Below are 14,742 nucleotides of genomic sequence, written 5' to 3'. Positions count from 1 at the left end.
TTTCAAATGAAGTCTTAAACATTTATTTTGACAGCGTTTTTCCATTAAAAGCTTTCACATTTGGTTTTCCAAAAAACAAACAGGAGACTTTAACTTAACCTAAACCCCAACTCCAACTGTAAGTGAGTCATCAGAGGCCTGATGAGTGTTAAATCAGCTTAACTTGATGATGACTGCCTTCACATAAATACCAGAACCAGTGACTGTTATGGCAGCAACAGCCATGCATCGAAAAAGAAAAGTATATGACTGACCATCCTTCAAAAACATATCATTTTCACGCCCACATTCAACAAGACATTCGACAGAAGCTTGGATTACTAAAATCACAGGACATACGATTATCTTCATTTCAGTAAATAACTACTCATACTTGGTCTTCTTCTTCAACAGAGACATAAGTGAGACAAGAATCCTGACTTCAAATATATCTGTGAGAAAGTGATGACAGAAACATAACAGGAAAAAAACCCCAAAACAGTTCATTTAGAGAAGTGTGAGCAGCAGCATGTTGCTTACGTCGTACTCGAGATCAAAGTTGATTGTAACTCAGTTTTATAGATGAACTCCTGAAAGATCCTGGTGACGTTCTGACAAAGAGAAAAGTCCAACACACGTCAAACAGCACGTGCATGATTAACATGTGTGATTAACACACAGCTGATTAACATGTTTCAGTGAAAGCCAACTTATATACATGAGTCCTATCAATGTTTTCATCCAAGAAATTAAATAAGGAGAAAAGGAATACACAAGTGAAAAAAACAAAACATGCTTCTTCTTATTTTTTTAAGTAGCAGTTATAAAAGAAAGACTGAAACCTTTAAAGATGAAAAAAAATAATTCAATGATGAAGTTGAATTCATAATCACTTTGTGACAATGTCAGTTTACAGAGAGTGAAGCATTGAATAACACAGATGTCTAATAAAATTAAAACCTTGTTTGTAATCGTACTTTTCTAACATTGCACAACATTTTACTGCCTGCACCATTTACACAGGGAGCTTTTATGCCATGTTGATTCACTGTGTCATTAGTAATAAACATGGCAGGGACTCAGTAGTTAAAACTGTTGCCTCACAGTAAGAAGCTCCTGGGCTGAACCACAGCAGGCATCTTTTCTTTCAAATAATATCTAAGGTAAAGCAGGATCCATTATTTTTTCCTCATTTCAAATGTGTACAATTTTAAAAGTGTGGAGATATTAAACAGCCAAAGTTTAGGTAAGGCCAGAGTATGATATGGTGTGCCTATTCTTAAGTGGTTTGAATCATTTGAGCTGTGAGGCTTTGTGCTTTCAAAGGATGCAGGATTTTAATCCCGACTGTGCATCAAAAGTTGCAGACTCATTTTAAAACTCACAAACACAGAGATATTTTTGGTTTACAAAAAAAAAAGAGAAGAAAAATGATTCAGCAGCGCACTTTTGGGTTGATTTACATGCAATCGGTTACAGGAAGGCTCTGGGATTGGATCGAGGATCTTTGAGGTTTCTGTATCTGTGGGTGAGCCAGACTCCAAGGACCTGAAATTAACAACAAATGAGCAGCTGTCAGTTTTCTCAGTACACAAAAACCTCCTCCAACACACATCAGCACCCGTTCACAGCAAACTACAAGTCTTTTAGCTTCACTGCAATGACGTTTTCCCGACCTCTGTGAAACTGAAGAAGAGGCCGATGCCGCCCACAAACTGCAGCACCTGCCCGGCATAATTCTGAAGGATGTCTGCGCAGGCCACACAAGATGAAGAAGTGGAAGTAGCGCACATCTGGGGGGAAAAAAACAAGCAAACAAGCAAACAAAACACAATCTTGACCAAGTTGCTTCTTAGAAGAAAACTGAGGAAATCTTTTCAAAGTGTTTTACTCACAGCAGGACACGAGCTGTTGTTCGCTTGAGAGAAGCCGCAGCAGTTTAGAGTCCTCTCCACGTCCTTCTGAGTGTCTTCAGATTTGTTCCATCCGGCCTCCAGCAGCAAGTTCTGCAGATGAAAATCAGCATCACTGGAGCTCAATTCATGTACACGAGATTTAAAAGTAATCATGAAATGATCCTTTATTTAGACCTTAAATATTCTCATTGATTTGTCTCTCTTTGCTCCACAGTGAATTTTGCATGTGCCCCACAGAGCCACGCAAACATTCTTTAATTAAAGTTCTGCATTCAGTAGCTCCTTAAACAGAAATGACTAACTCTGAATAACGTCGCTCTTCAGAGTACATTCCTAAATTGTTATTATTAAGCTCTACTATTTTTAGGATATTGCAACTGGTAGAGGAGTCTCAACTGTGTTAGTTCAAGCAGGCCACTGTGTTGACCCTGAGTCCAGACATGTTATCCTGTGAGATAGAAAATGTCTTTGAGTGATCAGTAAGCCATTAAAAGCGCTATAAAACATGTAGACTCTTTATATGCAGGAAGGAAAGCCTGCAAAACTGCAGACAACATAATTTAGAAGACTTAGATATCAGTGTGTCACTGTTGCTGTGTCACAGTAAGATCTAACATTAATGTTGCTTAAACTTGGGTTTTTGTTTGGCATGTAAAACAGGTGCAGCCCTGCTCTTAAGTGTCTGAATGTACAAAACTAAATATAATGTAAATAGCCTGAGTGCAAATTTCTGCCTGCTGATTCTACCACTTTGTTTTTTTACATATTCGTATTCACCGTTGTGGAGGTCCCAGAACAGAGACATGAAATCAATTAAATAATGCGTATCCACATAAAACAATCTTGTTTTAACTACAGTCCCTGACACTGAAGCTACCAGCAGTTCTCCAAGTTTGTTCCTGGGACTGAAAGTCCCATTTGTTTTTTTAAAGCCTGAAAAACCTCATTATGATATATATTTTTAATGATTCATCTGAATCTGCACAGTAACTACAATTAAGCACTTATAACCAGGTAAAACCTCAAAGAGTGACTCTCAAAATACAGAAGAACCATAGTGAAAATATTCAAATATAAAAATAATACTGGAATACAGCCTTTAAAGGCATTTGTCCTCCTGTATGTATTAAAAATATAGAACTGTATAAAAGCAAAGCAAAATATTGTTTGGAATAGACAAAATAAACTTACCTGTTGATCTTTATTGAGAGCCAGACATGCACAGGACACTGAAAACTGCAGCACAAACACTATGGAGAGGATCATCATGTACTGGACCAAGTTGAGGAAGTTTAAAGCATGTTGTTGCTATGCCTACGAGCCATTAAAACTCAGGATACACATCCAATAGAGCATAAAATCCTGGATTTGTGTGAAGGATACAAAGAAGAGCAGGACCTGGTGGTGCTTCAGGGCACCACACAGACCCACAAAGGCAACAAAGAACAGGAAGACTCCCACGCCGATGACCCCTGCCACCACCTGGATACTGGAGACCAGGCCAAACCATTTCCCCCAGGCTGCCACACCAATCAGCAGCAGGCTCACCAGCTGAGGGGGGAAAAGTGTGATAACACAAGGAAAAAGAAGGAAAAGTCTCATTTTTTTAAGTCTGGACCAGGAACTGTTTTTGAGGGCAGGAATCAACTTTCAAGGTGCTGATTGCAGAATGAAACTAAGCTCACTAAACAAGCTAAATCTGAAGACGCTCTCCCTTCATTTCTTTCACTACATCCATGAAACTTCCATGAGGTCCTCCTCTTTTCCTCCTGCCTGGCAGCTTCTTTGTCCAGTATATCCTCCATCTGTCGTCTGCACATGCACAAACCATCTGAGCCTCCTAGCCTCTCTAACTTTGTCCAACTGTGGGCTGTCCCAGTCATGTCAGGTCTCACTACCATCTTGCAAACCATCCCTTTCACCCTTGCTGACATCACCCCTGACACTCGTCTCCACCCTGCCTCCTCTCGTACACTAACTCTGCTTCACCTTGCCACCTGTCTTCCTCTCTTTCACACATGTGTGTTCGTTCTTGCTTCCTCATTCCTCTGTTTTGGAATGGCTCCTCTAGAAGAGTCTTTCCAAAACTTGTGAAATGTTGGAGGTCACTTTGAACTCAAATCCACCCAAATACAACTGCCCAACAAAGAGTTCCAGACCAAAAAGATCAGAAATGAAGAATAGATGTCTTGTTTTTAACTATGCTTAAATACATAAATACATTTGACTGATTTATTTCCTTGCACAAAACAGCCGTTCAAGTGGGCGAATCTTGGTGTTTATTTTCATGCATTAAAAATTATTCATATAGTTTAAAAAATACATGCTTTATGTACAAAGTTCAATATAAAACGGTTCTTCTATAATACAAAATAAGAACAAGTCCATCTTTACAGTTATCACAGTGTACCGGACTCATTTAAGTATTCCTGTGTTATATTAATTTCTGCATCAATGTGTTGATAAAAATGTTGTACTTTGGTCTCCACAACATTTACTTTAAAGCTTTAGTTGCTTATTTTTTGCAGATTAGAAAAGTTCTATTTCAGTATGTTCCTGTGAAGGAACATTTCAGCGGCCTGACTATTGAACTGCCAGAGGAAACCTCTTCTGTCACTGCTGCTTGAACTGAGTGGCTGTGGATCATACGTGGAGGATCCTGACCCACGTCTGCATCACTTACTGAGAGAATTGAGCACTTTCTCACACACACTGGTTCAGCTCCACTGCAACAAGGACAGATACTGAAAATCTTTCTTCACTGTGTTTTTTTCTAGGCTGTGATTTGATAAGCCCTTAATTTTGTTCCATTTTATGGAGCTTTAATAATCTATTGAGTTATTTGATCATTGATTCCTTTATTTTTCCTGTCAGAGCTTATCCTAGAAATCTACTATGACATCATGGTGTGTCATTATAAAACTGCTTAGCAACAGCTACAACATTAAAGTCAAAGCCATTGATCATATTGGTCTAGTAAGTGATTATGAGTACTGTTACTCTAAAAACTTTTAGTTTGTACTGTTACTTAAGCAGGATTATAATGTTTACTAAATAAAGACTGCAAATACTTGTTTATGTATGAGGGCACAGGACCCAGTGTATGCTACACTTTTTTAAATTTCTGATGAAATAAACATATTTCCTGTGTGAAGCCCATTTGAGAAATTTCCTTTTATGACATTAACAATATTTGACGCTTCCTGCGTGCTGTTTTAAAGGTTTTATAGCTCATAGGAACGCACTGAATAGCACTCCCTTTGATTACTAAAACTATGAATACAAAACAAAGAAGAAACGGCCACATAAACACTGCTGATATATTAAAGTTGGGCCTAATACTGGATCAGCTTTCAAAACGTCATGTTAAGCACTTCTAATTTTCGCACTGGAAATAAAATTTGAAGTAGAAAAATAATAATAACAATAATAAATAAGCTAAAAATGTAATCATTTACGCCTGCCACCTCGTTTCCATGGCAAACACGCATTTTTTTTTCTCCGCTCTTAGTTGTAAATTAACCGACTTGAGAGGTTTCACGTCAAGTGGCCCTCAAGCAGACATTTTACCCTCCAGCAAACATCAACATATTACAACTCACCACATAAAGGATGTTGAGCGCGCTGAGTGCGTTCTTGGTGCAAACGAATCCGCCGCAAACCATCGCTGCTCTCGGGCCAAAACGTTTAAAAACGAGATTTCTTCTGCTCCAGCTCTCTCGGCGTGCCTCTCTTGACGCTCCGGATGGCTGTACCTGCTGATCTGCAGGTGGAGACCCGACAGGTGCTTCCTGGAGAGATCCTGCGCGCTGATTTGTCAGCTGATGTGACTCACTGATTGTTGTTCAAGTTGATTGCAGAAATTTCTAGATGATCTCACAGGAAGATTTCACAAAGTTGCTTTGGCTCATGGTAACATATTCATTTTTAGGATTAACATCTCATAACGCAGAAGTGAATGTCCTCTCACAGAATGTAATTTAATTTATTAGAATGATTTGGATTGAAATCCTTTACACAGTAGGGACTATGTTACTCTATAGTTCCACCTTGTGGATGAAAAAGATATCACAGATCAACAGTATCAACGTTTTCTTGATTCACGGACCAGCACGTTCAGCACAAACAGCTCATTTAGATCTCAAATGGTCAAGACCAATAAAACCCTCCAAATGGGCCAATTTAGAACTTGCTGCATGTTTGTTTACATCTCTGACTTACATGAATCTGTTTATTTGCATTCATGTTTCAGAGATGAAGCCATAAAACATACAACACAACGCTGCTTCTTTATTTGTGCCAGCAGCAGGAGTCCAATAGCAAAGAGCTTCATTATAAACGATAATATCAATAGATATATAACATCAGTTTGTGTCAAATCCACACGAGTTTCAGAATATCTCAGTATGTGGTTGCCTCCACTTTTTGCTTAAATGACAGCAGCCTCATAGGTCATAGCAGGGGCGATTTTAGCCCATGAATGAATGAATCAAAGCACCCCCAAAGATTTCTTACTTTTTTGACAATATTTGCTGTTTTTGTGACACACTACTAAAAATATAAAAAGCATTCAGTACTTGGTTGAGACGTAACATTTCAACAACAAAAGTATAGATACCCCCCCCTTCCAAAATGGTTTGCTTGCTGCCAGAGCGATGGTAGCTGAGACGCAGCGGAGCGGAGCTGTAAGTGCCTGGCTTAAAACAGGACATGTTAGCTGCATTTTACCTGCAGTTACTCTTTATGTAGTTAGGTAGGAGTCAGACCATGTTTCTTTTTAGCTGAAAAACATTACACCAGGTAACCTGCAGTGTTGAAAACATGTTTTCCGACTATGTTTGCTACCCTACAATCCGTCCTGCTCTGTAGTAAAATCAGCGACATCTGACCGTCCTGTTGCTCCCACTGAAATGTATACAGCCTGTTTAAAATCTAAAACTTAAAATTGTCCGTAGCTTCTGTTGTTACCACTGTCCTGTTTGAAATGGATACTAACTAGCTAACTGACTGAATGCCCTTTAACCTTATAACTCCTGTTGTGTGTGTGTGTGTGTGTGTGTGTGTGTGTGTGTGTGTGTGTGTGTGTGGGGTTGTGTACAGAGAGACAATTCATAATGGATATAAGGAAGTTTTTTTCAAAAACAGGTGCAACATTCAGGTAAAAGTGTAAAATCAAATGATCAGTCAATCAAGGATAATGTTGGATCAGTGTTTCAATATTTATATCTTTTATTAGATGTTCATGTGGTTTGGTTATTTGCCTTTTGGTTGAAAGTACACTGAGAGAGGACTTTTTGTTAGTGATCTTAATAGTATTTTTTTCATATTAATGTAATTTTTTCATCTAATTGAATACAATCTATTTGTGTATGATTGTCAGTCCAAAGAGGGAGAGAGGAAAGAGGGGACATGAGGAGAAAGTAGAAGGTCAGGAAGAAGCAGGTAAGAAAACAGACAGGGAACAGTGACAGGCACAACAGAAACTGTTAAACTGACAAAGAGAAAAAACCTGATTTTACTCACACAGTCTGGAAGTTGTGTCTCCCTGTATTAAAGCTGCTATACAGAATCTGCTAAACAAACTGGGTTGAAACATTTTTGACCCTCTTTAACAACATTCCAACATAACATTATCATTGATTGGGGAGATTAAAATTAATGATATATTTTTATGTGGTTCAGCCACAACTCTACTAAAACCTCAGCCAGTAATAGGTAGGCCAACTTTTGGACCGTCCAGTTGTCTGTATGACTGCTGCAGTACAGTATCAGAAAGTGCCAAACAGCCCTGGTGGAGTGAGGAGCTGTAAAGAGAAGCAGATGCTCTGTTTATATTCTAAAAATGTTTTAAGCTTGTTTCAAAGATTCTGTACTGCAGCTTTAAATGTTTTCCAAAAGCACACATACACTTATCAGTGTTTCTCAAACTTTTTACAGTGTACCACCTGATAAAAATGTCAAGCTCTCCCAAGCACCACTATGAAAGCATGAAACTCATAAATCTTACAACACAAAATCAGTATTATTAAATTAGTCAAATTAGTATCTGCAGTAAAGATTTTTACATACATTGTATACACTGTACCACAGGCAAAGTTGCCTCCATTTTTATATTTTTTAATTAATATTTTGTAATAATTTATATTTGTCCAAAAAATGCACTCAGTTTACGTTTTACTCACTATGAGCATCATTCATTATCCTCCCCCAGGATTTAAGGTTAGGATATGTATTTTTTTATTCCAATCCATTCTTCTTTGGCAGCATTTAAATAACCTTTATCAGATTTGATGGTTTTGTTACAGCCTTTAAAAAAAGTGTTTTGCTTTTCTTTCACAGATGTGTTAAGATGTACAAAACAGTGATGTCATGTTTTGTGACGAGGACCCAGGCACAGAGAGACTTGATGAATTTAAGAATCTTATGATTTAATAAAGAAATTTACAGACTTGCACAGAGAGGGTAAAATTATGATGACTGATAACAGAGACGAAGACAACACACAGCGAGGACAGGGAGGAACAGGGGTTTAAATGCACCAAGGAGACAGTCATAGAGAACTCGGGACAACTGGAGACATTTAAGTATACAGGGACTGACAGAGACGGGGAAGAAGTCTCATCGTGATGTGTAAAGTTTATTTTGCCTGGCTGTGCAGCTCTCTGGGTGCTCAGCACCCCCAAAGCTCTGATCCTAGAATCGCCCCTGGGTCATAGGTCACATTATCCTAATATGTTCTGACATTTTTTTCTTCAGGGCTTCTCTTCAGGTGAGGTCTCCGTCTTCAAGCATCAGCATGCATGAACATGACTGTAATTTCCCCATGGGGATCAATAAAGTATATTATTATTATTATTATTATTATTATTATTATTATTATTATTATTATTATTATTATTATTATTATTATTATTATTATTATTATTATTATTATTATTATTATTATTATTATTATTATTATAATAATATTATTATTATTATTGGGGGTGACCGTGGCTCAGGGGATTGGGAAGCTCATCTGTAACTGGAAGGTTGCTGGTTCGATCCCCCTGCTCTCTCTGTCCTGGTCGTTGTGTCCTTGGGCAAGACACTTTACCCTACCGCCTACTGGTGCTGGTGCGATATGCCAGCCTTGCTTTTGTCAGTCTGCCCCAGGGCAGCTGTGGCCACAACTGTAGCTTGCCTCCACCAGTGTGTGAATGTGGGAGTGAATGAATAGTGGAATTGTAAAGCACTTTGGGTGCCTAGAAAAGCGCTATATAAATGCAATCCATTATTATTATTAAATTGAAGCTTCAATCATATCCCCAGTAACCCCAGTAACAAGCCACTTCACACACAGTTTCAGACTCTGTCATGTTTCCCACTATCACTGTGCTTCTGAATCTTCTGAACCTTGAGGAACACCCATATTTCTAACAGGGGAACAATGACTGCAGGTTGTTTTAGCCAAAAAAGACTGATGCATGATCAAATATAGAGTTTAATGGACAGATCCAAGTCAAAGAAATGTCAGTTAACTTTGTAAATTACTCTAAACTATTTTATTTATTTATTTTTTTTATTTGAAAGATAATAAAGAATATAAAATATTTCTTCTTTTTTTTATTTCTGTTTCAACACAAACTGATCCAAAACTTAAAAGTTAGTTTGTCACTACATTAGTTTAGGTTGACATTTGCCAACAGACAGTGTTGAGGTGAATTGATGAAGTTCATCATTTTTACAATAACATTCATCCTACAGTTACTTAGTTCTGACAGTTGTAAACTAACACACACACACACACACACACACACACACACACACACACACACACACACACACACACACACACACACACACACACACTTCATTCATTGAAGGTAATTGTTTGGTAAACTCAAATGAAAAAAATGACCCCACTAGTAACCTGGAAATATGAGTCTTCCACTCTGTGACAGCTGTCGCTTTGTTCTGACATATTTTTGCACTTATTGCAAAACTATCTAAATAAAAAAAAAGAAAAACATCCCTCTTATAACCACAACCCTCCCTCTTTCTGCCAAAAAGAAGAAGTGCAGCTCTTGTAACGGTCCGCTTCTCTGCTTCCAAACTTCACTTACACTGACCAGTAACACCACAGTCGCGGTTTGACTCCGAGATTAACAAAGTAAGTACTGCTGACAATAAACAGCCCACATAAATAATGGTGGAAGAAGAGAATTATGTGACAGTGATATTTCAGACAAAGGGAGATCCAACATACGGTGAGTGACTTACTTTTTCCCTTTCATCGCCAAGACTGTGACATACGTTGTTTTGGGGAACAATCAATAGCAGTTCCTTCATTCTGGCAATGTTGTTACTCAGCATGTAAATTCTTTCCTAGCACTGCTATTTTTGGTGATCTAAAAAGTAAAGTTGTACATCAGCGTAAATAATCCCCACAAAGAACAACTTACAAATGAGTTTTCATTTCCTTTGAACTCCTTTTGTTTTTTGCAGTGACGCCAAAAGACGCAGAAACAATCTATGACGAGGTGAACACTGAGGAGAGGAAATGGGATGCACCCCTTGTAATAACAGGTTATTTGTGGTTTTCTGAAAAAAGAAATGATATTTTTTAATTAATTATTAAAATAAAAAAAAAAATTCTATTCTTGTAGAGAATAAAGAGGAAGCTCCAGCCCGTACTCGGCTTCTGTTGGTTGTGACAGGTCTGGTGATTATTTGCCTCATCTTGGTGTCAGTCATCATCGCCCTCATCTTCCACTGTAAGTCCACCTGCTGTGTATTTAAGGACTTTAGTGTAATCAGACAATAACACTAACAGTTTCTCACCTGACTGCAGTTAACACAGTCATGAGGGAGCAGAAAAGAGAAATGTCCAACATCACAGCACAGAACCTGCAGCTGATGAAACAGAAGACGTCCTCAGAGCGACGGACAGAGGAGCTGACCAGAGAGAGAGACCAACTCAACTGGACCATCGGAGTCATCATGGAATATCAGGAATTTTCAGTGGAAAAACACTGCCCACAGAAAGGTGAACATGTTTTAGTTTCATATAATATTATGTCACTTTTTACTCACTTTACTCAAACAAGCTTTTATTTGAAGGTTTCATGTTTAAAACGTTTTAAAAATATTTCCTGTGCTTTGTAATGTACTGTAAAGTTGGATTTCTAAAATGATTCTGGTCCCTTTCTTTTTTTGGACAGTGTGTAAACCTTGCCTGGATGGCTGGGTGCTGTTTCAGTCAAGCTGTTATATGTTTTCCCAACATCAGTATTTGAGTCGTTGGAGGACCTGGGATGAAAGTTGTGATTACTGCAAATTGTATCAGGCGGCTCTGGCAGTGATTGAAAGTCAGGAAGAACAGGTGAGCCAGATTTCATTTGTATATATATTTTTAATGTTTGAATGAAGTGAAAGAGCGTTTTCATACACAGAGAGAAAAACAGTGTCAAAGTTCAAGCAATTTAGACATAAGGTTTGAAAAGGAAGTTAATGCAACTATAATTCAAAGAGCCAAGATACCTTCCTTCAGGTCAGTCTTTTCCCACTTCTTTGCCATTTGGCTGGATTTTAAGAAAACGTATTTCTTTCTCAATCAACACTTAAAAATACTGTAAAAAATGGAAAGTGAAATCTCTTATTTTAAAACTATTCAGATTCTTGTTCTCTGAAGTGCACTGAGGTTTGCTTTATATTTGAGTTATGTTTCGATTCAAGCAGGCCTCAACTTGTACTTAAAAGACAAGAGAAATATTCAGGAAAAAAAGGAACTCCAAGCTTTGAGTGTTCCCACTAGCTCACTGCTCTCTTTAAAATAGTCTTTGTGGCCTTCACTTCCAAATTCAGTAAATGACGTGATCTTTGGTCAGAGCTGTGGAAAAGAAAACAGTGATCATTCCTACAGAGTTCCCAAAGTGTTTAAAAAGAGAGCGAGAACAACTCTTCATACATCAGACAAAAGATAGTCGGAGTAAAAGGGACAGGCTGTGAGTGTAAAAGACCAATCTGATTGGACAAACTTAAATGCATTTTGCAGTTTGGAGAGATCATCTGTGGACAGATCTGAAGAAGTCTTAACCAAGGAACCCAGCAGTAAACTGTGTAAACTTTGTCAACATGAGCACTGAGTGTTGATTTCTTGAGGGAACAAAAGCCAGTTTTATCCATTCAAAATGTAAACATAGTGTGCAAAAAGGGAAAACTTTATTTTTTTTTAAACCTGTTTGTTTTGTTTTGTTTGCTGTTATTTAAATGTTTAATAGACGAATCATCGTTCTTTTTATCTCAAAGGAATTTATCAACAACCACACTAAGGACTATCACGCTGATGATAGGCATGGCTACTGGATCGGTTTGAGAGCGGAGAGCCCAAAGGACACGTGGACGTGGGTAGATGGAAGTAATCTCACTGTGACGTAAGTCCCCCCCCCCCGGCCACACACACACACACACACACACACACACACACACACACACACACACACACACACACACACACACACACACACACACACACACACACACACACACACACACACACACACACACACACACACACACACACACACACACACACACACACACACACACACACAAAGTACTTGTCTCTTATATCTTAGTGAACTCATCTAGTAGACATAGTGCTTCATGCCTCCAAACTCGTACAGCCCAGAATTTGGTCTCCATAAGTATAGTAACAGTCGAATTTTTGGTCCTCACAAAGATGTATAAATGCAAAAACACTCATTGTAAATACCCTTTAAAAAATATGGCAGAAGGTGAAAGAAGTAAAAAGCAGAACGAAAAAATTGTTTCAACATATCACTTCCTCTAATAACAAGAAGCTTAAGATTAGTCTGTAGACTGAAATTTACAGACACTCACAGTGTGAATGAATTCTATAGAATTTTGAGCTACTGCCTTAAAAAATCCGAGTTAAAACAACCTTTAGGCTGGAATAGCTCAAGGAAGTGAAGATTAAGTAGAATCAACAAATGTTGATGGCAGACTTTTTTTGTTTGCATTTTCTCTTCATTCGTGAAATGAGAAAACACAAAGTGTTTTCATTTAACATAAAAAGACATCTTGCATGCTCAGTCATCCAGGTAAGATTATTCAATAAAGATTATTTTGTCATATGTTGAAATGATGAGTAGGCATAGAGACTGACACTATGATTTTTTTTAGGTACTGGAAAACGCAACAAGCTGTGAACAGATTTTGCGCTTTAAGTCTACCAAAAGCGCCCCCTCTGGCCAACTGGGGCAAAGAGAGCTGTGACATGAAAAACCGTTGGATCTGTGAAAGAAGAGCGTTAATTAAAGGACATTAGGAATCAGTCCCAGTATTACAATTGTTATTTAATGTGACAGTAATTTCTTTTATTCCTTGTGTTTTTTGAATCAAAGGCAATGAGCTTTTTTCTGTGTCAAACTGATTTTGTAAAAAAATTAATAATAATACTTTCTGTTTTGATTTATTTTAAGATACATTTTTAAACAAATGCTGCAGAATCACACATCACGTTTGAGCTACACTGCAAAGGTATCTGTACATACTAAAGCATTTGTACTTTTCTGTAATCATATGTGCTCTTTTGTCTTTATTATGTGATTTCTAATGTATTAGATGGCAAAAAAAAACATATTCCGATGGATGTAAACACAGAAACAGGCATGAATGTTTTTATGTGACTATTTATTTATACTAAATGTTTGTGGAACTTCCCTTTTTACCGAGGAAGTGACAGTCTGTTCATGCTCATTAGTGTAATTTGTAAACACGTGTATTCCTTTTATAATAGTGGAGAGCAACAATAATAACAATAATAATAATTATTATTATTATTGTTGTTGTGCCTACTGTCTAAGACTAAAACAGTGTGTAGCTGCTTAAGAAATTAACTGGCTTATCCTACAAAATACTCTCATGTTAAAATGTTCGATGTTATTATGAAAAAAGTGTTTACAGCTTAAAGTGACTCGGCCTGTGTGGATTGCTCCCACCGTCATAAAAACTGTGATTTTTTAAAATGTACTCATTCATCTGGACACTTGTAAGGCTTAAACCTAAGAACACAGGCAGCTGGAGCAACAGCTGTGTCTTTGGCCTTGCCTCCATTGAACTGTGCCTGTCGCAGTATTATTGGTGCATTTTAATAAAATTAATTGTTGAATGGTAATCTGTCTGTGTTAGGGGGGTTTGCACATTTTACACGTTTTGTTTTTTGTCTGTTTTACAGTGCTAGTCAATTTCTTTTTTCCTCATCAAGTTTTTGTTTCTGTTCTTTATGCCTGTGAACCCATTTTTTAACGTTACATGAGAGCTAAATAAATTAGCTTGATATAACTTCCTTTAATCCATATCTTGGAGAGACTTTCTTGGGCATTGTCCCTTGATTTTACTTTACTTTTAATTTCCACTGAACTGTCTTTTTGTAAAACATAATAATTTGCTAAAATTTCTCACACTTTTATTGTTGTTGTTGTTTAAAAGTGCAATATAAATAAATATCCAGAATATAAATGATGTAGTAGTTCATCCAGCTCAAGAGCCATCACATCTCAGGTTATTGCAGTGTGTGACGTGCAGAAAGAAAGTGTTAGGGGTAAACTGCACAGACAAATGAGAATCAAAATCCACTGAGAATTAAAAGGGGCTTGCAGTTACTTCCTGGACAAATTCATCACCAAAGAAACTGTTTGTGTTCAAGAGCAAAAAAGCATTAAAACAGGCAGCCCACAGCCGCACCGTCCTCCAACAGGACCACTCCCTGCACGGTCATGACCCACAGGATCATCCCCGTCTACAAGTTATCACATCATTTAGTATTTCATGGAGTTCTTTT

General features: G+C 37.7%; 2 protein-coding genes across 3 annotated transcripts; one reads left to right on the top strand and one right to left on the bottom strand.

The window, feature by feature from the left end:
* tspan13a (tetraspanin 13a) lies at positions 1–5,701 on the bottom strand. Its single transcript, XM_031754292.2, has 6 exons — positions 5,498–5,701; positions 3,279–3,446; positions 3,087–3,167; positions 1,875–1,985; positions 1,656–1,772; positions 1–1,527 (listed from the first exon to the last, which is right to left on the bottom strand). The coding sequence occupies exons 1-6, from the start codon at positions 5,558–5,560 to the stop codon at positions 1,453–1,455; spliced, it is 615 nt and encodes a 204-aa protein (XP_031610152.1). The 5' UTR covers positions 5,561–5,701; the 3' UTR covers positions 1–1,452.
* Positions 5,702–9,941: 4,240 nt separating this feature from the next.
* Positions 9,942–14,248, top strand: LOC116331560 (CD209 antigen-like protein C). 2 transcript variants are annotated; one of them, XM_039619113.1, is made up of 7 exons: positions 9,942–10,047; positions 10,383–10,463; positions 10,544–10,651; positions 10,729–10,923; positions 11,099–11,259; positions 12,186–12,310; positions 13,083–14,248. In XM_039619113.1, coding segments are annotated over exons 1-7 (816 nt in total). In that variant the 5' UTR covers positions 9,942–10,046; the 3' UTR covers positions 13,228–14,248. The 2 variants fall into 2 exon arrangements, with proteins under 2 accessions (XP_039475047.1, XP_039475046.1); XM_039619112.1 differs by having other exon boundaries at positions 9,948–10,144.
* The last annotated feature ends 494 nt before the right edge of the window (positions 14,249–14,742 follow it).

Source organism: Oreochromis aureus, linkage group 11 (genome assembly GCF_013358895.1).
Source record: "Oreochromis aureus strain Israel breed Guangdong linkage group 11, ZZ_aureus, whole genome shotgun sequence".
NCBI classification, from domain to species: Eukaryota; Metazoa; Chordata; class Actinopteri; order Cichliformes; family Cichlidae; genus Oreochromis; species Oreochromis aureus.
Note: the sequence above shows the minus strand (reverse complement) of the source record. Positions and strands in the feature narration are given on the sequence as shown.

Bases quoted from the DNA above. Each gene is read 5' to 3' on its own strand.
- tspan13a (XM_031754292.2), bottom strand. From the start codon at position 5,560: ATGGTTTGCGGCGGATTCGTTTGCACCAAGAACGCACTCAGCGCGCTC. The intron at 3,168-3,278 runs GTATCCTTCACA...AACTTGGTCCAG, and splicing joins ACCAGGTCCTGCTCTTCTTT to TACATGATGATCCTCTCCAT. The intron at 1,528-1,655 runs GTCGGGAAAACG...TGTTAATTTCAG, and splicing joins TCTTCTTCAGTTTCACAGAG to GTCCTTGGAGTCTGGCTCAC.
- LOC116331560 (XM_039619112.1), top strand. From the start codon at position 10,084: ATGGTGGAAGAAGAGAATTATGTGACAGTGATATTTCAGACAAAGGGA. The intron at 11,260-12,185 runs GTGAGCCAGATT...TTTATCTCAAAG, and splicing joins TTGAAAGTCAGGAAGAACAG to GAATTTATCAACAACCACAC. The intron at 12,311-13,082 runs GTAAGTCCCCCC...GATTTTTTTTAG, and splicing joins GGAAGTAATCTCACTGTGAC to GTACTGGAAAACGCAACAAG.